This window comes from Protopterus annectens, chromosome 8.part0 (genome assembly GCF_019279795.1).
Source record: "Protopterus annectens isolate FY-2018-M chromosome 8.part0, PAN1.0, whole genome shotgun sequence".
NCBI lineage: Eukaryota > Metazoa > Chordata > Ceratodontiformes > Protopteridae > Protopterus > Protopterus annectens.
The window spans coordinates 1,187,847,549-1,187,872,251 of NC_056741.1; the positions used below are offsets into that span (position 1 = coordinate 1,187,847,549).

At 39.3% G+C, this 24,703-nt stretch overlaps 1 protein-coding gene across 4 annotated transcripts in view; it reads left to right on the top strand.

The window, feature by feature from the left end:
• Positions 1-24,703, top strand: part of BCL3 (BCL3 transcription coactivator) — a 397,081-nt gene that overhangs the window by 124,847 nt on the left and 247,531 nt on the right. For all 4 annotated transcript variants that reach the window (XM_044080669.1, XM_044080668.1, XM_044080670.1 and 1 more), the window contains exon 3: positions 9,383-9,491. In XM_044080669.1, coding sequence (XP_043936604.1) covers positions 9,383-9,491 — 109 coding nt within the window. The remainder of the gene's footprint in view (positions 1-9,382; positions 9,492-24,703) is intronic.

Sequence of the window (24,703 nt, forward strand, 5' to 3'; positions counted from 1 at the left end):
GTGCATCCCTCACTGGTAAGATCAGACCATAAACTAATCTCACTGGATATTCACATCCCGACCCCACCCCCTGCCCAGAAAACCACAGTGAAAAACTTCTCTAAAGCAAATTTCACACTCCTCAAAACCGAGGTGAAATCCTTCAAAGCCCCCAGGCCTGTGGAAAATACGGCCCAGACCGCAGAATCCTTTATAAACGCATTCTATGAACACCTTCAGGAATGCATGGATCATGCAATCCCAAATAAAACCAAGACCCAATCCTCCAAAGGCAGACGTCCTGTCTGGTGGACCCCAGCCATAAACAAACTATACAATAGAAGGATGAAGCTACTACATGATAGAGCAAAATCCCAAAAAGGGAAGGCATCTCTGATCAGTATTAGCAAAAAACTACATGCACTCATAAAATCGTCTAAGGCCAGCTTTGAGAGAAAAATTGCACAGGACACTAAGGATAATCACAAGGCTTTCTTAAGTTATGTTAGGAACCTGGGTGGGAATTCTCAGATATGCTCAGATTTAGTCCAAAATGACAAAAAATACACCGAACCCACAGACATTGCCAACATCCTAGCTGACAGATTCAGCGCAAACTTCTCCCCCCCCCCTCCCCACCAAAAGGGTAAATATCTATCCCAGCAGAGTGCTGCCCCCCTGACATCTCAGATGCTCAGGTAAGAGCCGCCCTCTCCAAAGCAAAAAACACAGCATCAATGGGACCAGATGGTGTCCCGGGCTGCGTCCTACATGAACTCCAAGAAAAGCTAAACCCAAACATAAAAGTACTGTTCAATTTCAGCCTTACTACAGGATGGTTGGGAGGGTGGCCTAATGGTTAAGGTGTTTGCCTTACAAACACAAGGTATAGGGTTTGAGTCTCACAAGGGATAATTAGCTAAGCTTAAAATGTCTCGCAAGGGCAGTTAGCTTAGTACTAATCTATGAACCTATGTACCCAAAGAGTGGCGTACAGCAACAGTGGTCCCTCTCCACAAAGGTGGTGCCTCAACGGATCCTGGAAACTATCGCCCCATAAGCCTGACTAGCTTGGTCTGCAAAGCTATGGAAAGGATCATCATGGACCTCATAAATAAAGATATTGGGGACCTACAGACACTGGATCCTACCCAGTTCGGCTTTGTTAAGGGCAGATCCTGCCTCTTAAACCTGGTCGATTTCTTTGAAACAGTCACCAAGGCCATTGACGAGGGGAAGGTAGTCCACACAGCCTACCTGGACCTCGCAAAAGCCTTTGATACAATACCCCACTCAGGCATTATAGATAAGCTCACCAGCTTAAATATAAACCCCTATGTCACTAGATGGGTTGCATACTGGCTCAAGGACAGAACCTTCATGGTTAGAATTGCTGGAGCCATGTCAGACTCCAAACCAGTTACAAGTGGTGTCCCACAAGGCTCAGTCCTGGGACCTCTCTTGTTCGGTATATATTTCTCGGAGGTACAGGCCAACACGGAAGGACTGTGGCTGACCAAGTTCGCAGATGACTGCAAACTGGGCACCATAATCTACTCTCCAGCTGACACAAGCATCCTCCAAAAGGGCCTCATAGAAACAGACAACTGGTGCCAGAGCCATGGCCTCAAGCTAAACACAAAAAGTGTATAGTCATCCCCTTTGGCAAAAACAAAGTGCCCACAAATTACCACATAGGTGGTAATCCATTAAGTACAGAGGACGTAATTAGGGACCTGGGGACCCAAGTTGATAGCAATCTCTCATTTGACAGCCACGTGGCCAAAGTGGTTAGAAAAACATTTTATATAGCCTACCTAATCATGAAGGGATTCACATCTAGATCAGGGGAGGTCATCGTGCCTCTTTACTCATCCTTCATCAGGCCCATAATTGAGTACAATGCCCCTTTTGTGATGTACCTTACCAGACACCTGCAGCAACTGGAAAGACCCCAAAAGTACCTCACCAAGAGGATCAAAGAGCTCAAACAGATGCCATATGCTGCCCGGTTTAAGAAACTCCAGCTCTACTCAGTGACATACCGCCTGCTCAGAGGCGATCTGTGCCTGACGTATAAAGCAATGTCCAAACAAGAATTAATGGACATGCTGCACCTCAGAAAATCCAAATCCCATCGAGCTACGCGCTCGAGAGACTTGAACCTCAGCACTGAAATAAATAGGACATGCTGGAGGGACAGATTCATAACCCAGAGGCTCCCTTCACTCTGGAATAAAATCCCAGTCCAGGTTAGGCAGAGTCCCTCATTGACTCTCTTCAAGAGGAATCTTGATGAGTGGATGGGAGATCGTAGGTTTACCCCTGGTATCACTTCTGTGTCACTGTTAGACAGAGGCACAGTATACTAACCTCGAAAAAGGGCATAGCAAAATTAATTTAAAATGGGTGGCGAAAGCCAAACACACTCTGGCTAGGCTTATAAATGCCCTAGGGCAGATAGCCTAGTATGAACCTATGAACCTATGAACTTAGCTAGTATTCAGAAATCAGTACAAAATAAAAGATGAAATAAAATGAACAGAAAATCTTTACTAACATGTTAGCTTTGCATTTCTCTTATGATTTTCTACAAGGTAGCAGCAAGTACAGTTGTTCCTGTAAAGGCTACTTTTCCCTGAGGATAAAAAGCACAGTTGAAACTAATGAATGACTGAGTGAGAGCTGTTGTGAATACAACTGCAATTTGAGATGGAATTTGACTAAGCCCACTGAAACTTCCTCTAAGCAGCTTTCACCCCAACCCCCCCGTAGCCAAAGCTGGGACATGCTCAGAAAAACAGACTGAAAATGTAAACAATGAAAAGAATCAAAACAAATAATCCCTTGGACTGTCCCGTTAAGTCACCCTGTGACACCAATCCCCTCCAAAATGAACTCTTGGTTTAATAAAACTAGACTCAAACTAAATTCCAGAAAGTGTAGTAACATCACTTTCAGAAGAAGTACCCATCCCTCATCATATTGCCTAGACAATATACCTATACAAAACAAAAATATAGTTACGGGCCTAAAGTAATACTTGGGTTGATATCTCCTTCTCTTTTGGCCATGATGTGGCAATGGTTATTGGGAAATCCTTTAGCTCAATTAGTTGCCAAAGGAATATTATCCAAGGTCTAAAGAGGTAATCATTCCCTTATACTCAGCATAGTCAGGCCAGTTATCAAGTGCAGTTCTCCCTTTGGGATGTACCTCACTAAACCTATCAAACATTTAGAAAGACCCTAAATGTTCCAACCCAAAAGGATCACAGACGTAAAGATCCTGAAGTACCAAAAGAGGCTGGAAGCTGTTATTAGTTTATTCAGTGTCTTATAGTCTTGTGAGGGTAGATCTGTCTGTGGTTTACTGATCTGCTAGAATCCCACTTATTTTCATGTATTTTATTTGTTTTTTGTTTACTGGGAAAGTCTGACTAGGTACATTGCCTTTTTTCAAGGAAGGCCAGGAAGAAAAGCTCCAAGAAGTAATAGATGTACAATATTACAAGCTGTAGGGAAAGATATATAAAAAATAATGGAATTAATTAAAATGGGATAAACAGAAAATATCACACAAAGTTATAAATTGTATTAAGTTCAAAGAAGTGAGACAGGTACACATAACAGAACATCATCTAAACAGGAAATTATTAATATAGATGTAACAGGATCAATAAACAGTAGTGTGTATCAGAAATATGGGAGGTAAAGTAACGTGATATGTGTCTGTATGCATGCTGAAATGCAAGTCGGTAAATGAATAATAAAGCATACATTTCTCATAGGAGGAGTGAGACATAACAAGCCTAGTGTAAAGAAATGCTATAGTAAGTAAAATGCGGAAATACTGAGTAGCTGGACATTGTTTACCTGCAGATTTAGGACATTTGCAGAATCTAGTATGATTTAGATATAGTTTGAGGTAATCTTTTAAGAGTGGGATAGCTGATTATTTGTCTGATAATGATGGGAAAGCTGTTCCATAATTTAGCTATGCTTACCGAATAGAAGGAGTCCCTGTGTGTGTGTGTTACTGGACTTTTGGGATTCTGTTAGGTGTTTATCCTTTGATCAAAGGTTACTTCAGCATTTGTACTATTTTATAATATTACTAATAGGGGGGCTGTTTGAGGGATGGTGTAGTATTTCATGTGCAGTTATGAGCTGTATATATGATCTGTGTTAGGGTAGTTTTAGCCGGTTCAGGTTCTGCAAGGGAGTACAGTGATTGATTAAGTTTTTGAAACTGGATGCTAATTTGCTTATTTTATTTTATTTTAACACTGTTCAAGCTTGTTCATTAGTGTAGTTTGAAGATTAGTGAATATTGTTAATGCATGTAGCAGGTTTGGAAGCAAGAGTGAAGTTGCAGTTACCATCTTGCTGCATTTATTGAGATTTGGCCTGACTTTGTAAAGTAGCCCTAATTTGCAGTGACGTTTTTGAACAGTACCATTGATGTGTTGGTCATATTTAAGTTTGTCATGCATGATGACACCCAGTGTCGTGGTATGGGTGACTTGTTCTACTTTGGTGCTGTTAGATGAGAGTATATTTAGTGACGTGTCTAGTTGGCTGTGGGTTACTAGAGGTAGATGTAATTCATTTTGATGTTTGGGATTCAAGAGTAGTTAGAATTGTACTAGTCAGCTCTCAGTAAAAGAGATGGAGTCATGGCGGCTGAGTGAATAAAAATTGAGTCGTCAGTATATTATATGATTTTTACATGTTTGGCTGCTTTAAGCATATTGTGTATGAATATATTAAATAAGAGGGTTCCTAGTGTTGACCCCTGTGACATTCATATTTGTACTGCAGCCAAGTAGAGCAGGAGTCCAGCCATTTACAGACTGTGCACAGTTCTTGAGGTAGTAGCAAAACCATTCTATGGCAGTACAACTTGGTCTTAATTGGAGAGCATTTTTTAGGATAAGGGATGAGATACAGCATCAGATGCCCTTGAGAACTCCAGAATTAGGTGGGGACAGGGTTACCAATACTTCTGTTTTGATTGACTGTGTCTGAAAAATTTAGTAGGGCAGTCTCGGTGCTGTGACAGGGCCAGAAGCCATATTGTTGGGGAGGGGATGAGAAGGTGTTCTTTTGGCAGAAAGTTTTGGGTTTGATGACATATTCATTCTATTACTTTAGAGAGTGGACAGAGTATTGCAGTAGGTTGGAATAGCAGAGGCTGGGTAAAAACGCAAAACACTGAAACACCCAAAAGAGGCCAGTCCAGCAGCAAAAAAATCACAACATACCAAAGTGATTTAGTGCTTTTGTTTACTTTACCTTTGGAATTTCTTCAGAATACCAAATTGCAATAGGTTGATCATTTGAATGTGCAGTGGAGCTACCTCCTTCATGTATTGATAGGAGGTTTTCCATATTTTTGGAACATAAGATGTTCTTCATGCTTCACTGTTGCAGTCCTGAGGTATGGGATTTCCTGCTTTGGAAGCCCTTTGTCGGCCTGACTACCAGAATAAAAAAACTCTATCATTCCTGAGATGGCAGATGCCCTACCCTGACATCAGGACAGTTAGGTATAAAGGGAGATGGCTGATGCCATGACATCAGTCTTTCTTGCTGTTGGAGCCTGAAGCAGTTGTGAGTGAGTCAGTAGGGCCCCACTGGAGTGAGAAATTCTTCTAAAGCTAAGTACCCCTTTGGGGGATTCTTACTTGTGACTCATATCAGATAAAATTAACAACTGTCTCCACTGTGGTAAACAAATCCCACACAGAGACTTTCGTACCTTGTATGGCTCTTGTTTAGGGCCAAATCATGATGTTCCAAATTGCCTTCTGTGCACCCTTTTCAATACTAGGACAATAAGGTATAGTGCCAAAATCTTGTCTAAGCACCTCAGTCAGCAATCTGCTTCTCATTGCACGATTGCATCCTTCAGTTGTCCCAGGGTTGAGCTCCCCAAGCTAAAAAAGGAAAAAAGACCCAAACTTAGGCCCTCAGATGACAATCTTTCTCCATCTGCCAGTTCCCAAAGGCTCTTTATTGCAGATGAAGGTGCCTTTGCAGCCTTCTTCTGAGAATGAGGGGGTGGTGCAGGCCTGTGTCGAGACACTTTCAGAGTTCGGCATGCTGTCGGGTCCCTCAACCTCAGCTCAGGCCTTGGCACTTGGTTCGTTGGTCGGGTCTAGAGTTGCTAAGTAGACCCGGGCTTCCAGCAAATGATCCTTAACTGATGATGTCCCTTTGGGGCTTCTGCCAACATCTGGTGTTTCCTTCAAGGATACTGGTGTTAGAATAGCTGACATGCATAGAAGCAAGGTAAAAGCTACACCCAACCTGACCACAGTTTTTGTGCCTAAGCCTATAGGTTTCCATCCCACAGGTTACCAGCAGGATTTGGTCAGGTTGGCCAAGGACCTTGTTTCTTTCATCAGAGATAGGCAGCCTCTCCCTGAATCTTCCCCAGGTAAAAGGAAGAGAGATCCTACACCTGAGGCCTTTTCAGAAACCCCTGATTCAGATAACGACTTTAATCAAGAGGGCTCTGTCCTGGAAGAAGAACCATTCCTTACCTTCTTTGAGGATTCTGATTCAGAAAAGGTGTTGCCTTCTGCTTCACCTCCTGAGGACATTAGCTTTTGGGAGACACTGCATGCCATGAGACATTTTTTCCATTGGCAGACACAGGAGTACCCTCAAGCAAAAAAGAGGGTCAGGAAGTTCCATGATCTCCCTCAGCACAAACCCTTGACTATCCCTCCAGTTGTAGAAGTGGTATAAGATGTCTTTATGGAATCATCTCTCAATCCAGACTCTCTTCCTACAGCCCCTTATAAACCAGACAAATTTTACGGGGTACGAGACTTGCATAAATTCCTTTTTAAGAACCTCTCTGCTGACCCAGAGGTTGTCACCCCAGACCCCCAAAGGAGTTGGGCCCAGTACTTCAAAAAAAAAAAAAACACTACCTATGGACAAAGAAACCAGGCCCCTTGACAGATTTGGGAAGAAGGTTTACACTTCATCTACCCTGGCAATGATGGCCCTCAATTGCATATGATAAAATACCAACAGAGTATTTTGAAAAAAATGAAGCAAAAGATTTCCACCCTGGAGGACAAGGGAACCTCCAAGGAATTGCTGGATCTTTGCCATTTCAGTTCCCAGGTAGCTAGGCACTCCTTGCACTGCAGATATGATGGCCTAGAGGCATCTACCCAAGCTGCTGTATCTGGTTGTATCATCAGAAGGCACGCCCGGCTTAGGGAACAGACATTACCGGAACATGTCAAATCTAAATTGTCTGATGCACCCCTGAATAAAAGACTCCATTTTGGACCAAAGGCTGAGGCTGGGTTAAAAAAGATGGATAAAGCTAAGTCCATGTAAATGGTCAAGGACTTCTGCATGTCCAGACTCCTCCTAGGTTCAGTAGGAATTTCCCACTAAGCATTGGTCCTTTCCTTCCCAAATAAACACAAGTCAGAGGAAAACCTGAAGGGAAAGGCTTCATAGGCAGCAACAGTAATTGCAGGGGGCAAGGCAGTAGACCTCAGGATCACCCAGGCCATGGAGTTCTAGGCCACAGGGCCCTAGCAGAGATCAGCAATGACTCACCCCACTCCTTACCCCCCACACTCCCTCCACCCCCAACCCCGGACAAGAGAGGAGGAAGACTTTCTCTGCTCAAGGTAAATTGGGCACTCATCACCTCCAACAAGCGGGCTCTGGAAGTAATCTTAAACAGCTGCAAGCTCACTTTAAAAAAAAAACGTTAAGATACCTACACCTGCACACTTATATACATTACTAGTTTACTTCTTCCATTATTTTCTGTATTTTTGTGTCATTTTTCTACTGGTTTTTATTGCATAAACACAATTTTTTTGTGCTTTAAACATGAAAACTGCCATGACAGGTGTTTTTTTTCTCTCACCTGCAAAGCACTGACATTTTTTCTGATCTGTAAGTAACTTTGTTTTTATGTACACTAATACATATGGATGGATGCTTATTAGATATTATTACACATATATATTTTTGTATTTATAGTGTTCTAATTAGATAATGTTTATTGTTAGCTATGTGTGTTTTTTCTTGTATATATCTAGTTAGCTCTTTTTACTTATCTAACTATGTATATGATTTTAGTTCTTGTCACAGACCTGATGAAGGCTTTATTGCAGTAGTTTGCCGAAAACAATTGTAGGTAAAAGTTAGTCTTTTTATATGTATACTATTCTTTTCTTAATACCCGATTTTGGAATGTGGGTTGCAGATAGGTCATGTTTTCCTTAACTAGGATTTAGTTTGATCTAATCTGTAGTAGTGTTGGGGGGGGGACTTGCTGTTCTTAAATGCACTTTTACGGCCCTGTTTCTATTGTTTGCCTGGAATAGGCTGGTTTAAAATTAAACCATATAATTTATAAATTCAATAGAAAATCTGTGGTGTGACCTAAAGAGGGCTGTGCACAAGAGATGTCCTCACAATTTGACAGATTTGGAGTGCTTTTGCAAGGAAGAGTGGGCAAATATTGTCAAGTCAAGATGTGCCATGCTGATAGACTCCTAACCAAGAAGACTGAATGTTGTAATTAAATCAAAAGGTGCTTCAACAAAGTATTAGTTTAAGGGTGTGAACACACAACAAAGTATTAGTTTAAGGGTGTGCACACTTATGCAATCAGCGTATTGTACGTTTTTTATTTTTTATTTTTTTTTTTATATTTTTTCCCCCTAACAGATTTGTTTGTTTTTCAATTGAATTGTGCAGGTTATAGGTCACATTAAAGGTGGGAAAAGTTTTGAAATGATTTATTGTGGTCTCATTTTTTTTTTTAATATCACAAAAACCTGGCATTTTAACAGGGGTTTGTAAAATTTTATAGCCAATATATATATGTATATATAAATATATATAAATATATATATATATATATATATATATATATATATATATATATATATATATGTGTGTGTGTGTATATATATATATATATATATATATATATATATATATATATATATATATATATATCACACACACACACACACACATATATGTATATGTACATGTGTTTGTGTGTTGGGGGGGTGAGAGACGTGACCTGAGTTTACAAGTATTTTCAATGCTTTGGATAATTTCCCTTTCATTAAGTTTCTGTTCTTTACCCCTTTTGTATCTGAACCATTTCTACCAACAAACTGATAATAATCATCATGATTAGTTAATATTATTATTGTAGTCTGTTTTATAACTTTGTGTAAAACATACTTGAGATATACTTAATTGTTGCTATTTCTGTTTTAACATGGCAAATAGCACCTAATGCAGCATTTAAGAATTTAGGTAAGTGTGGCATCTTTAAGGTACTGTTAAATTCAATTCTGATCATTTTTTTTGCTGTCTTTTTCCTGTTTTAGGCCTCTTCATATTGCTGTGGTGCAGTGTAATTTCTTGGCGGTACAAAAGCTAATCACTCTCTTTCATATTGCCCAAAAGGAACTTGACATTTTTAACAACCTCAGACAGGTTAGTAAGATGTTTGTCTTACAGTATGCACCGTGTTTGCCAGAATTATCAACCGCCTGTTGTAGATAAAATCATAAAATAATCAGGCAAAAAGATGTAAGAGCAGAGACCCTTCTGAAACATTGTTACTCTTCTTTCTCTGAAAACTGATATAATTGGAGATGTGTGTTACTTTACATTTTCTTTAGAATTAAAAGCTTGGATGCTTACTTTTTGGAATTATTTAATGATTGTTTAATATCAGTGTCCTGTAACAAAAGTTAATTTTATGAGAAATAAAGTGAAATTTAGTGGCAGAATGTGAGATGCTTCTGAAAATAGTAGACATTAAAGTGGTAGAGTGCCTTGATGGTCTTTGAACATATCCAGGAACAGAATGGCTCGGATTTATTATAGTTCAGTGGATTTGATGGTATCTCTGTCTCCAGCTTTATTGGTTCACTAATTTTCTTTTTCAAGTTTTTGTTGTTTTCAGAATGTTCAGCAGCAATAGTTTTATTAAGATGATTTGAAGAAAGCATTTGGATGTGTTCCTTGAATGTCTGCAGTGAAATAGATTCAGTAACAGAAGAGTAAATTTGCCAATAACAGCTTGCTATTTCACTGATAGCCATTGCTGGTTAGGATAAAGAGTTCTGTAAGCATCAGTCCTGTGTCATTAATTCTAAGACTGATGAAACTATCACTAGTAGCTTCTTATTTTCTCTTTCTTAACAACAGGCTTGCTTTACATTGTCTGGTCCCATATTTCCACTGTGGTCAACATCAGCTTTATTAAAGTACCTGTTATCAAGCACTGTACAAATGAAATAATTCAGAAATTCAAAATATAAGACAAGCAGCTCCTGAATTACCCATTCTAAAGACTTAAACCTTTCATGTGATATAAATAGGAACTGCTGGAGTGAGACTACCCCTTTTCTAGATCAAGCTCCCCATCCATGTGAAGCAGAGTTTCTCCCTAACCGAATTCAAGTATAACTTGGACAATTGGATGGGGAACAGGAAATTCATCCCTGATTTGAAACCTATGCCTCTAATGGACACAGGCAGCCAGTAAAATGTTTCATCTCACAAGCCCCTGCTTATACTTTTCAAGGTACAAGAACTTGTCAGATATTTGGGATCCATAACTAGGTTTAAAAAGGTACTAATATATAAAAGCAAAACTCAAACCAAGAAAAGTCAAAAACTCAATTTAATAATTTAAATTGCCCCAGGGTTCTATTATTATATATTGTTATGTACCTCTACTTCTCTTGTTTTTTGGATAATCGGTCCCGACCTTCTAAGTCATATTCATTCTTCCAAAAATATGGTTTAGCTATATCGGATCTGTGTAGTATACCTTGCTACCTGTGTTAAATGTAATGCCTTCTATGTAGGTAAATCTACTAGGAGGCTGAAAGATCGGATTATAGACCATTGCTCAGAGATACACAGACAGGTTTGTATGAACATATTTGCAAAACATATATTGGATTCTGACATAAGTCATAATTTCAGATTTAGTGCTATAAACGTAATTAGTAAAAATCCCATAGGGGCAGTTTAAATAATACTGTTGAAACAAAAGAGTACGAGTGGATAGTTAGGCTTGCCACAGATAAACACCCAGGGATTAATGCTGCTATCCGTATAAAACCAATTTTGATTAAAAAAAAAAAACAAATGCAGTATAAGAAATACATGTATTTCAGTATATTTTATTGATTTTTATTACAGCTGGGATATCACATGATATGAATATCTTATGAGAAGGTTGTTGTCATGTGATTTTATATTGTTATATAAGTGGATTAGAATATAGCAATAACCCATGCCTGGGTGTGGGTAATGCTGGATTTACCCACGGTTGGTGTGGTTTGGTCACGAGGGCGAAGTACATCAGAGCTGTGAGCAAAAGCAATGGAGAAAGCAAGATCTCCGTTGCTTTTTACAAATTGTTTCATTATGTTAAATGGGCTTAACATAGCGAGACAGCTTTAAAAAAAGCAGCCGTTGCTTTTTTTAAAGCTGTCTCACTATGTTAAACCCATTTAACATAGTGAGACAGTTTTGAAAAAGCAACAGAGAAAGCAAGATCTCCGTTGCTTTTTACAAACTGTCTTGCTATGTTAAAGTTGTTTAACATAGAGAGACAGCTTTAAAAAAAGCAACGGAGAATCTCCGTTGCTTTTTACAAACTGTCTTGCTATGTTAAAGTTGTTTAACATAGAGAGACAGTGTGAAGCAATGGAGATCTTGCTTCTCCGTTGCTGTAAAAAAAGAGTTATAGTAATGGAAAAAGTCTGAGTGACCGGACCTTTTTCTATTACTATAACTCTGATTTACAACGTGCACGCTGACCAATCAGTGTACACGTTTTTGAATATTAATGAGGGGGGTTGTTGTATAATTATTAATTTTAAATGTTGCACTGAAGAAGGGTTAAGCGTGAAAGCTTTGCTTGTTTGTTTTTATTGTTTTGTTAAATCGAGTTTTTGATGTTTCTTGGTTTGAGTTTTGCTTTTATTTGGATTTACGATTGTCTCAAAGCCAAGTTCACCACTGTTTTGTTGTTCCTTTTTATTAGGCTTAAAAAGGCCGTTGTGATCCTTAGCCCATTAAACATATATGAACAACATTTAACATTAACAGTGAAACAGACAAGTTGATGGATAATATAGAACATGTACCATCTTCATTTCTGTCATTTACTCCTACTCTTGCTCTATTTTTTCTCTTTCTTTTTCTTATTGTCCCACCGTTCTTATATTCAACAATTAACACCTCTTATCCCCCATCCTACTTTAACTCTGCTACGATTTCATGTAAAACTGTAATGCCTACCTTGTATTATTTCACATTCTAACAAATTTAACAGGAATGTGCACCAGTTGCTTTTTCTTGTTTTAATTGACCTATTTATGTGTGTTTGTGTGCGTGCATGTGTGTGTGTGTGTGTGTGTGTGTGTGTGTGTGTGTGTGTGTGTGTGTGTGTGTGTGTGTGTGTGTGTGTGTGCGTGCATGTGTTTGTAATTTATTAACTGAATTTTCACCGCAGTAAATTTTTTATCATGTTATGCAATACTATCATTGTTCAATAGTATTACATAAATGTAAATGCATTATTGTCTTCATATTATATTGCTGTTTATGGAGCCTTTCTCCCCTGGACTCCATTGAAAACGAGCTCTTCTTGGCCCAATGGACTATCCTGGTAAACAAACTGTAAAATAAGTAAAATAAATAAATGTAAAATGAGAAAATGTAAATGTGAAAATAAAATGATAATGCAAAATATTCCTACAACTAGTGATGAGTAAAGGACCCTTTTGGGTCTGTTGTAGAGACCTCAGGATGTGCAAATTGGAACCACATGGTGAAATAGATAAGTGAAACAAATGCAAACTCAGAAAAAAAATAAGTAATTTACACATTCCTGCAATCAATAACTCATTCAGTGCTTGAAGTTTTGTTTTCAGGTATTCTGAAAATAGTAGCATCTGTTGATAAAATGATTATCCAAAAGGGCAGCATTTATACTTTTGAGTATTCTGAATTGCATTATTTATTTATTTATTTTTGCTGCGGGTATGTCACTGAAAGAAATATATTCATAATAAACACTTTTGGATTGACAGAAGTAGTAAACAGTAATTCTCTATCTATAACTCTACAAGTTCATCCATCCATGTTATGGTAACCTACTTTATCCTTTATAGTGTCGTTGGGATGTTAGAGCTTAATCTACAGTCAATTGGCACAAAATATTTAACCATTTTTAGTCAGGGTACCATTCTGTCATAGAACTGAAATGCACTCTCACTCACACATTGCACACCTATGGACAATTTAGATGAAAGTCACACACCCTACTGAATGTCATTAGGAGGCAGAAAGAATCCCCAGCACCTGCTGAAAGCTAGGCAGGCACAGCAAGGATATGCAGACTCCATGAAGAGGGCACCCAGAGGAGAGTCGAACCTGAGAACATATTGAAATGAGACAGCATTACTACTTGCCACTGTGTCTCCTATTTTAAGAAATTAGTGCAGCTTTATTTTTGATAGACTGAATTATAATAGGTGTCCATATATTTAATTTCATATGTCAAGATGTCTGCATTTTTATGCAGAACGTTGTTTGGAGGCAGCACTGGTTAAACTCATTAAACGTTTTCTTTTTTCAATCTAAGCTTATGAAATGTAACTTTCGGTAGACTGCTTTGATACTTTCTGACATGTTTTAGGAGCATGTGCTGTAGAAGCTGCACATTGCACAGCGCTGGGTCTCTCCACATTCAGTTGCATAAAAATGGGTAGTAGTTTTATTATTAAAAAATTAACAGAAAGATGTGGAAGAATGTGCTCAGAAATGATAGAATTAAAAAAGTACCACATGAAACTTCTTCAGGCCAGTTTATTAAAAAAGCATGTAAAGCCAGCATAAAAATAGTGTGAATCCTTAAGCAGTTTCATATTGATAAAGTACTTTAAAATACTTTTAACTTTTACAACTTGTAAAATCACATATCATGCTAAGAAATGATAATACCTAGTTAATGCTCAGTAGTATTCATCTTAAAACACACTTTAAATTTGGCAAGTCATTTGTTCTTGGATTATTAGTTGCGCATTAACTTTTCCTATGAAGCTTAGTCATTGCATTCCAAAGTATTTTCCACCACCCCTAATAGTAACAACAACTTTCTCTAAAACTTCATAATTTTTTTTCAAATTAGTATACTCAGTTGAATGCTCACATAAGACATTTTGGATGAAACCTTTTTAATCGTATAGTAATACTGATATAGGTCAATTGGCCAAGTATTGCAGTGTTTTTTTCTACACAGAAGGCACCAGAAGACAAAGCCACTGCCATATTAACCATATTATTTGTCTTGTGTGTGAAATAGGACGGTGTTTTATGTATCTGTATCAGCTAATAGGGTATGACAAATTGGGGCAATGCGCATACCACATGAACATGTTCACAGGCTTTTGTTTGTACAGAAATGGTACTACAATCTTTTTTTCTAACAAGTCTTTCCATTTTCAATTCAATTTTTGTCAGTAAAGCAAAGTTTTAGCCATCCCTGCCAGAGTCCTTGTTGGTTTCCAAAATATGCCAGTTATTTCAGGTGATACTCTTAATCATGCAGGAGTCTATACTGCATGTGAGTGGTGAAACAATTTTGCCAAAGCACTGTTTTTCTTTAACAGCAAAAAGAATAGGGGAGGTGTATTAAAAGTATGGATATACGTCAGTTCTGTGGTGACATACGTCTTGAATAATACTTTCTCTGCAAGAGAGAAAATAGCCCTCACCAGACTCTAAATCTAGATTTTCAAGTGGTAGACTTTTTCCTAGACACATCAAGTTAACTAACATTAGTCTAAGAGACTTCCGCTCTGCAGTTGTCCTTGTTGTCAGGGTCAAAACGTCTTATTCTTCTTGGTAGACCTGCCTGGTATCCTTTTGGATGTAGCTTTATTTTACTAAATTTCTTTTTCATTATGTATACATATCATTCTCAGTATTTATACATTTACTAGTAGGTTAGTACATAGATCTTTTGGTTCATTTTCAGATATGACCCTTTTTCATTTCAAAAAAATTTATTGATTAAATATTTTTCTAAAAATGTGTATTTTATGTTCATTACATCTTAGTACCACATATCATTGTTCAATATAAATAGCTAAGAAAATGCAAACCGTAAGTAAAGAAAATAATAGAAAGTAGGTGTATCCCTAAGTATGGGCGGCCACAGTGGTGCAGCGGTTAGCGTTTCTGCCTCACAGCAAGAGGTTCTCTGGTTTGATCCTCGGCTGGGGTGCCTTCTGTTTGGAGTCTGCATGTCCTCCCTGTGGTCGCATGGGTTTCCTCCAGGTGCTCCAGTTTCCTCCTACATCCCAAAGACATGCTGTAGGTGGATTGGACACTCTAAATTGGCCCTAGGTGTGAGTGTGTGTGCCTTCTGTGGAAGGTTGGGCGCCGGACTGGCAACTCGACACTGTAAAACTCCACTGCCAATCATGAGCGGACAGGTGATCCACTGTGGTGACCCCTAACCAGGAAAAGCCAAAAGAAGAAGAGGTGTATCCCTAAGTAATTGCACTCCTTATTTTATTTATTCTATTTCTATTTATTTTTCATGTAAAGCACTGATTTACATGGACCTTTTTCATTGGGAACAGCATTTGCTCAGAGTTGCACAGTTAGGCCATGAAGGCCAAGGGGAAATCAAACCTTACACCACTCTTATCCAACTGACTCATTTACTCTACCCGTCTCCTCATACGGTGTATTTTCTTTTGTGCTTATAGATTGCTGAATCCTCTTTCCCTTAATTCCTGTTACTTCTGTGGATTTCACTTTCTTCTCTGCTCACACAAACTCTGTTGCCCTCTGCCTCACTGTTGTCATCCATCACAGTTTCTGATCCCTTCCCCTTTTCCTTACACCTTTTCAGTATCTTTATGTACCATTATCACTTCCCTATTCCTAAAAACTTACTGCTGCCTACAGTAACCTTTCGGCACTAGTACATTCCAACAGTATCTGTAGGCCTCCAACTCCTCTTCCTTAGACCTCTAGCAAATGTCTTGCGCCATGAGCCTCTCTCTGTGTAGTCTACTTGGTGTTCTGTCTCATGTGTAGTAGATACTTATGCTTGTCCATTACTGTAGACTTTACTCTTAGCCCCAGAAATTCCTGTTGTATCTTGTGATTCCATCCTTCATCCCCATGTGTTTAGGCTCTTCACCTCTCCCTCCCTCCATCAGCCACTGTTAGACTTGTATTTGCTGGCTTTGCCAAGTGTTTGATACCTCTAACCTACAAACCTGTCTGCTCCTCGTATGTCAACACACTGGTCCCGTACAACCTACCCCACTCACTTGTACCTCCTCTTCCTCTTTCCACATATCCTCTAATTTCACCCTTTGCATTCTAATATCTTAACCAATCCTTGTCCTCCTGACTGAATTAACTTTTAGCTCTTTCATCTGTTTTCCATTTATGCATCCCTCTATGAATAAGTCTCCCACATTTCCAGTCCTGTTCTCCTCTGGTCTATCTCTCCATAACTTCCTCTTCCCTTCTGTAAGCTTTAGATTTCCCAACTCCTACCTTGTAACTCCCACTTCTTTGTTGGGCACCATGTTCTATTTATAGCAGTCACCACATTCCTAACACTTCAGCAAAATTCTTGTAAATCTTTTATGTCACCATTTATTATCAAAGATATTGGTTTACAGTGCCCTGGATTCTCCTTCCCGTGTTTTCCTTGGACCATGCACTTGAATTGCCTCGCCCACTAATGTGTGACAGTTGTCCCCTTCTATATTTTTGTTAGATTCTGAATGCAGTACTCATGATGTCTCAGATTTAAATAATGTATAAAAAATAGTATTACACACTAGGCATTTAGATTTTAACTTCTGAATTCTTATTTTACGATACAGCTGCCAGTTGCATATTGACAATAACTGGTCAGATTTTGTCACTTTTGCCAGCCACATATTGAAAACATTTGACCTGATGTAGTATATTTCTGTATACTAATGTTCTCAGTTAGCGTATTAACACTTAAGTGTTGCTGAATGCAGGAGATGTAGACTAGGCAGGTTATTTAGTGTAAAACAAAGCATGTACTGAGAAAAACACGTTTTTACATGGGTATAAAATTAGTAAGAGACAGAGAAAGGCTTAGCAGTAGTGGTAGAGAGTTTATATGGTGGAATAATCAGAAAATTCAGTAAAAGAGAAAAAAAATCTTGTTAAACTGGAGTGTGTAGTCATAGTAAGAGGGAGAGAATAAAGACAAGATGGTAACTATGATACATGAATTTAAGGACAAGTAAGCAGAGAAATATTTTTCTCACCATCTGATTTGCCGCAATCCCAAATGTTTTATAAGATAGGATTTTATTTCATTTTTGGAGTGCTTACAGTCTGTTGGAATTAGTACTTGAGGCTAATACAATTAAGAATAAGCTATCTCTGAATGTCGCATGCAGCCTTTAATACCCAAAACAGGAAATGCTTCAGGGGAATGAAAATGGAAATCTTCTACAACACTTCAACCTGTTTATCAGATTTTTTGAATGCATGGTATCAGCATGAACTGAAATAAAGAGTGGGAATTCCTGGCTATTCACAAATGCCTGACTCTCAGGAAAACAAGATGGTGAAATAGGATCATAGGAGGTTACTATGCTAATGGCCCTGGGTCCCTTACAAGTCTAGCCAAGAGTTTATCCCAAAATAAGAAACCTCAGTCAGCACCTGTTGCCGCTATCAATGAAGGAAAAATGTGGAACCCGTGGGACAAATTTGTGGTTTCCCATCCACTCATCAAGGTTGCGCTTGAAGGGGGTCAGCAAGGTATTCTGTTTGACATCTATGGGAAGTCTATTCCAGAGACAGGGCAGCCTCTGGGAGACAAACCTGTCTCTTCAGCAGGTTTTGTTGATGTCTCATATTAGATTTAGGCCTATCGAGCGGGTAATGCGTGAGGAGTTAGACTTACAGATATGGAGCATCTGTAGTAGGGCAGGGTCTGATATTGCCTTAACAAGACACAGATCACCTCTGAGCAATTTGCATGATGCAGAGTAAAATCATAGTGATGTGAGCCTGTCCGAATAAGACAGGTGTTGGAGGCTGTGGATTCTCTTTGTGAGGTATTTCTGTGACGTTTCCAGTTGGTGCAGGTGTTTGAAGAGGTACATACCAAATGAGGTGTTATACTCAATTAGAGATCTAATGGGGAAGGAGTACAGAGAGGTAATAACCTCCTTTTTTCTGGATGCAATCCCTTTACTTATGAGATGAACCAAGTAGAAGGCTTTTCTGACCACTGCCACCACATGATGGTCAAATATGAGATTGTTGTCAACCTGAGTACCCAGGTCTCTCACCTCTCACCACGGGTTGTGTGCTTAGGGGATTCCCGTTGATGTAGTAATCAGTAGGGGCTGTGTTTTTGCCGAATGGTGTGATAATACATTTTTTTTTAGTTTAACTTAAGGCCATGAATTTGGCACCAGTTATCTGTAGCCATGAGAACCTCTTGCAATAGGTTAATGTCATTTGGGGAGTCAGTGACAGCACCCAACTTACAGTCATCCGCAAACTTGGTCAACTACAGGCCCTTGGTCTTTACCTGCACCTCTGAGAAGTAGATGCCAAACAGTAGGGGTCCCAGGACAGATCCCTGGAGAACACCACTAGTGACAGGTCTGCTGTCAGAGGTGGTAGCACCTATTTTGATCTTGTGGATCCTATCTGTGTGCCAGTTAGCCACCCATCTGATGAGGTAGGGATTAACACCAAGTTGTGTTAGCTTTTCAATGATGCCCTAGTGGGGGATTGTGTCAAAGGCCTTGGCCAGGTCAAGGTAAGCCATATGTACTGACTTTCCCTCATCCAGGGCCTTGGTAACAGTCTCAAAGAAGTCAACTAGGTTCAATAGGCAAGATCTGCCTCTGACAAATCCGAATTGGGGTGGGATAGAGTGTTTTGAAAATGCCTATGTAATTTTTTATGAGCTCCATAATAATACACTCCTTGGCTTTACAGATCAGACTTGTCAAGCTAATGGGGTGATGGTTTCCTGGGTCAGTAGTGGCACCACCTTTGTGCAAGGGGATGACAATGGTGGTTCTCCACTCTGCTGGAATGATGCCTGTAATTAGGCTGTGATTGAATAGGGTCCTCAGTGGTGAAGCTAGTTCTTGCTGGAGATGGTGCAGAATACAGCCTGTGATATTATCAGGTCCCATGGAAGCTGTGTTCTTTGCCTTCGATAGGGCCTTTAACACTTGATCTACTGAGATGTGAGGTGTGGGACAAGTATTGGGGATGTGTCTGAGCCTTTAGGAGAATTAAGGGGGTGACATTTGTGTTGAACCTATCAGCTAGTAGGTTGACTGGGTCTATATCAGGAACTCGAAATGGCTAAAGCCAAACACTGTTTCATCGACACATATGTGTCGAATCCTATTTAACTGAAAGACAAGATCACAGAATTTTTTTCCTAGGGAAAAAAAAAATAGTTGTCTGTCACTGTGGATTTTCCCTTTCCCCACAGTAGTGCAATCTCGGAGTTAGTATATTTAGTTGGGGGGGGGGTGTGGGGGGGTGAAGCCCCCTACTTTGTAATATTTGTACTGGTGTGTTGTGTGTAGTTGGCCTACTGATTTCTTTCCCCTAGGAAAGAAATCGGTGATCTGGCCATTCAGTTATCTGGGAGTTTGACACATGTGTCGATGAAATGGTGTTCAGCGTTATGCCATTTTGAGTTCCTGATATAGACCTGGTTGGCTAAGTCAGTGGGATCAGTGTAAGTGGTACCATTAAGTACTAATTTGGAACAAACTTGGGCTTTGCCATGGAGGTTCCTAACGTAACTGAAGTAGGATTTGTGGTTTCCCTTTGTTTCAGAGGCTAGTTTCAACTCATAATTGGCTTTGGAGTTTTTCACTAGTGATCTAATTTGCTTGTTGAGGCAAAGGAGGGGGATTTTCTGATTTGGAATTTGTTCCTTTTTACCCTTAGACAACAGTTTCTTCCTTTTGTTGTAAAGGCTGTTAATAAAGGACGTCCACCAGACAGGTTTATGTTTCCTTGAGGAGCAGGTTTTAGTTCTGTTGGGTATGGCTGAGTCCATGTAGTTGTACAGGTGCTTGTACACTGCACTGGTGTACTGTTCAGCATAGTTATCTGCATCTTTTGAGGGGGATGTTGGTGTGAAGCTGCTGATACCCTTCCTTAGGAGGGTGTAGTCAGCTTTTGAGAACTTTTTTAGCCTGGTTACAACTGGGGAGGGGTTGGGTAGGACAGAAACTTCGAAAGAGACATACTGATGACCTCATTTCACCAGGGATGATCATACTATGGGAGTGGTGCAGTGGTCACCCATGTTGGTGAGAACCAAGTCCAGCATGTTATCTCCCCTTGTGGGGGATGAGACCAGCTGGTGTAGTGTGTTCATAGGTTCATACTAGGCTATCTGCCCTAGGGCATTTATAAGCCTAGCCAGAATGTGTTTGGCTTTCGGCACCCATTTTAAATTTATTTTGCTATGCCCTTTTTCGAGGTTAGTATACTGTGCCTCTGTCTAACAGTGACACAGAAGTGATACCCGGGGTAAACCTACGATCTCCCATCCACTCGTCAAGATTCCTCTTGAAGAGAGTCAATGAGGGACTCTGCCTAACCTGGACTGGGATTTTATTCCAGAGTGAAGGGAGCCTCTGGGTTATGAATCTGTCCCTCCAGCATGTCCTATTTATTTCAGTGCTGAGGTTCAAGTCTCGAGCGTGTAGCTTGATGGGATTTGGATTTTCTGAGGTGCAGGATGTCCATTAATTCTGGGTTGGACATGGCTTTATACGTCAGGCACAGATCGCCTCTGAACAGGCGGTATGCCACTGAGTAGAGCTGCAGTTTCTTTAACCGGGCAGCATATGGCATCTGTTTGAGCCCTTTGATCCTCTTGGTGAGGTACGTTTGGGGTCTTTCCAGTTGCTGCAGGTGTCTGGTAAGGTACATCACAAAAGGGGCATTGTACTCAATTATGGGCCTGATGAGGGATGAGTAAAGAGGCACGATGACCTCCCCTGATCTAGATGTGAATCCTTTCATGATTAGGTGGGCTATATAAAATGTTTTTCTAACCACTTTGGCCACGTGGTTGTCAAATGAGAGATTGCTATCAACTTGGGTCCCCAGGTCCCAAATTACTTCTTCTGTACTTAATGGATTACCACCTATGTGGTACTTTGTGGACACTTTGTTTTTGCCAAAAGGGATGACTATACACTTTTTGGCGTTTAGCTTGAGGCCATGGCTCTAGCACCAGTTGTCTGTTTCTCTGAGGCACTTTTGGACGATGCTTGTGTCGGCTGGAGAGTCGATTATGGCGCCCAGTTTGCAGTCATCTGTGAACTTGGTCAGCCACAGTCCTTCCGTGTTGGCCTGTACCTCCGAGAAATATATACCGAACAAGAGAGGTCCCAGGACTGAGCCTTGTGGGACACCACTTGTAACTGTGCGTTAGAGTTGATGCAGTCAAGGAATCGTTGGGTGAGTGCATACTTTGATTTACTTAATCTAGGGTTAAAGTCACATATCTTCTTTTTTCTTTCTTGTTTGTAATTTGCAGTTGTTTTGAAATATTGTTTTTAGTATCAGCAATGAAGTTATTTATGAGTTTATTGACATTAAAAAGGAGTAAGCAATTCAATTACATTTAGTTAAAGAGTTAACATTCAGGTCAGGCAGATCAAGTGTGTGAGAAATGGTGGAGGGAGAAGAGAAATGTCTTTACTATACAAACTTGAAGCACTTTAGAACAGATAGAGTAATGCAAAAGTTAAAATGGTCTAACAAATAAGTTTGCTATCAGGGGACTGTAGAGTATAAAATACCAATTTATCTGTCAGCTTAGTGAAGAAGCAATAAGAAACAGAAGGGAAAGCCTTAGTAAGATAAAAAAGAGGTCATGCAAGCTTACTAATGTCAATGTTATAATAAGTAGTAGTGACCTATAGCAGAGCTTTTCTTGAGGTGTGACCTTCCTTGAATTTGCATGTCCCCTCACAGTGAAGATCATGTGAATTTCAATGGAATGTTAAGGTACATTTAAAATAAATCACTCTAGTATTTTTGACCATGGAGAGTGCAGAGGGAGTTATTACTATTTATCTCATTTCTTTTAGTTGTTTTTATTTACTTCAAGTGGTGTACAGTATTCTTTCTTCTGTGTATAGCCTGCAGGCATGCAGTTAATGACTGTGTTTGTTGACTTGAGGTATGAGGAAAAACATTTTTGGTAGTTTTTTAATGAAAGAATCTCCGTAATAATGACCGAAAGGATATGAGCGACAGAGATGGTAGAGGTGATGATTGCTGAATAATGGGGTCGAAGTTAGAAGGAAGGAAAGAAAGGACAGAGAAGCAGCAGACGTGACAATTTGGCTAGTTTAAATAACCCTGTGGTTCAGAGATCAGTTATTAACTAAATGAGATACGATAGCTATCTTGGGCCTTTGTTTGGAGGTGAGATCTAATATTCTTAAAGGGATTTTATCCTACTGTTTGGCTGTTTGAACACTTGCAATTGATTTCCCCTGTTACTTTCTGGTATATGCTTTGAATTGTATTAATAAGACACTGATGGAATGCAGTGACCTTGAAATAGCATAGTGAATCGGAGTGTGAGGTAATGCAAGGCATTTAATGGAATGTATTGGCCAGTGAACCACTGTTAATTGGATGTGCTTCAAAACATTTAGCAATGGTGGTCAGTGAAGGTTGTTTCATGCCTCATAGTGATAAGAACAAAAAAACACCATATAATCATGTGGGAGGTTAGCTCGGGCCTTTGTGTAGTAGTTATGGAGATAGTTGATATAAAAGAAAGAGTATAGTAGGCTGGACAGTATGGAAGCATTTGCTGTAGGTGTTCTTGTATAGCTGGTCCTAAATTCCCATATACTGTATAGCATGCTAAGCATTATATTTTTGTAACAACATCCTTGATATAGAGGTCAAACATAAGCTTATACTGCTAGATGTCAAGAAGGTGTCTTATTGGGTAAGTAATCCAAAAGAGATTATGAGCTAGTAAGGAGCAAGTGAAGAAGAGGTTGACATATTCCCAAGTAGCATGCATTCTAATTTAAGGACTTAATAGGTACTGCCCCAAGTAATTATTAACTGAGTATTAAAAAAAGCAATAGTGAGTTGCCATAACAATGTTTTCACATGTCTTTTCCCATTTAGGGGTCGTCACAGCGGAACTCGGGTCCGCTAATGAGATGCAGAATAAAAGTTTGACAAGCAGACAATAAATAAATTAGTCTGGTAACATGAAGTGAAGGAGTGATATGTCCACTGCTTTTAAAATTAGCCATCAAACAGAGCTATCTGATTGGCTGTAGTCCTTTTTTAGTGGTAGTAAACTACAAACACCACTGCAAAAAGATTGATTTTTCAGACAGCTAAACAATTCAAACTTCCTGCCAGCATTCAGACTTCATTTCTTAGTTCACAAAAGTAAGAGTAAGTAAAAAAAAAATACTTCTGTTTCAGTGTGAAGATAGCCCATGTGCTAAAAGAAAGAAAGAACAAATCAGTTATTCTCAGCCTTTATACAGAAATACAGCCTCTAGCGTTTAATGTCCCAATATTAGTCCATTCACAAAAACCTATGCTTACTTAATGTATAGAGAGGATGCATGCTCCTTATTCTCTGTCAAGCTTAAAAGGACCATTATGCAGCTGAATTATTTAATGAATATACAAAAAAGACGTTTATAAAAAATTTGCTGTATATAGTGCTAAAAATTACCATCCTGCCATGGATTTGCCCACTCCCAGTCAAACTTTTTGCCATGGTACTGTACCACACTTTAGTTTTCTAATGCTGTGTAGAAGGAAATGATTATTGATAGTATCAATTGACTTTGACAAGTCAAGCAGCAACTAACTTTGGTGCATTCTGCCTTTCAGTCCCAAGCCCCAGAATTCCAACATGATGAGGACTCAAGGTCACTAAGTTTAACCTATCAGAATCTTAGCCCTGTGAAGAATTTAAAGTGAGTATGCTTTGCAGAATAGGCCCTTTCCCCACTGTAGTGTGATCCTAGAGTTAGTGTATATAGTTGTGGGGACCGGGGGTGGGGGGTATAGCCCCTGGGTCTATATTATATTCTTAAAAGCCGACAATGTTGAATCTGACATTGTCGGCACAAGAATATCGAACGCTCAGAATCTCGAGCGTGTAAATGGAAATCTCCGTAAGGGGAGATTTCCATTTACTGCAATGTAATGTGGTCTCGGAGTTGGTATATTTAAGTAGCGAGGGGTGTGGGGGGTGCAGCCCCCCTGCTTAAACCCATTACGGTAAAAATTTAAAGTTTTAGTTTTTTTTTTCATTTTTGAAGTTACGGAACTTCAACAATATGGTGTCGACCATATTGTATTTGATGTTCCGTAACTTCGATGTTATAATCTAGACCCTAGCCCCCTACCTATTCTGGTTTTATATCATCCACTTTACAGTTCATTATGTTGAAATTTAGCATTGTAAGAGTTCAGTATTATGGGTTTCAGTCAAGTGATTTTTTTAGTATTTTGAAATTTCATTCTTATGGTCTCAGTCAAATGAGTTTCAGTCAAGTGAAGTTTCTGTCTTCTGATAGGGCTCCACA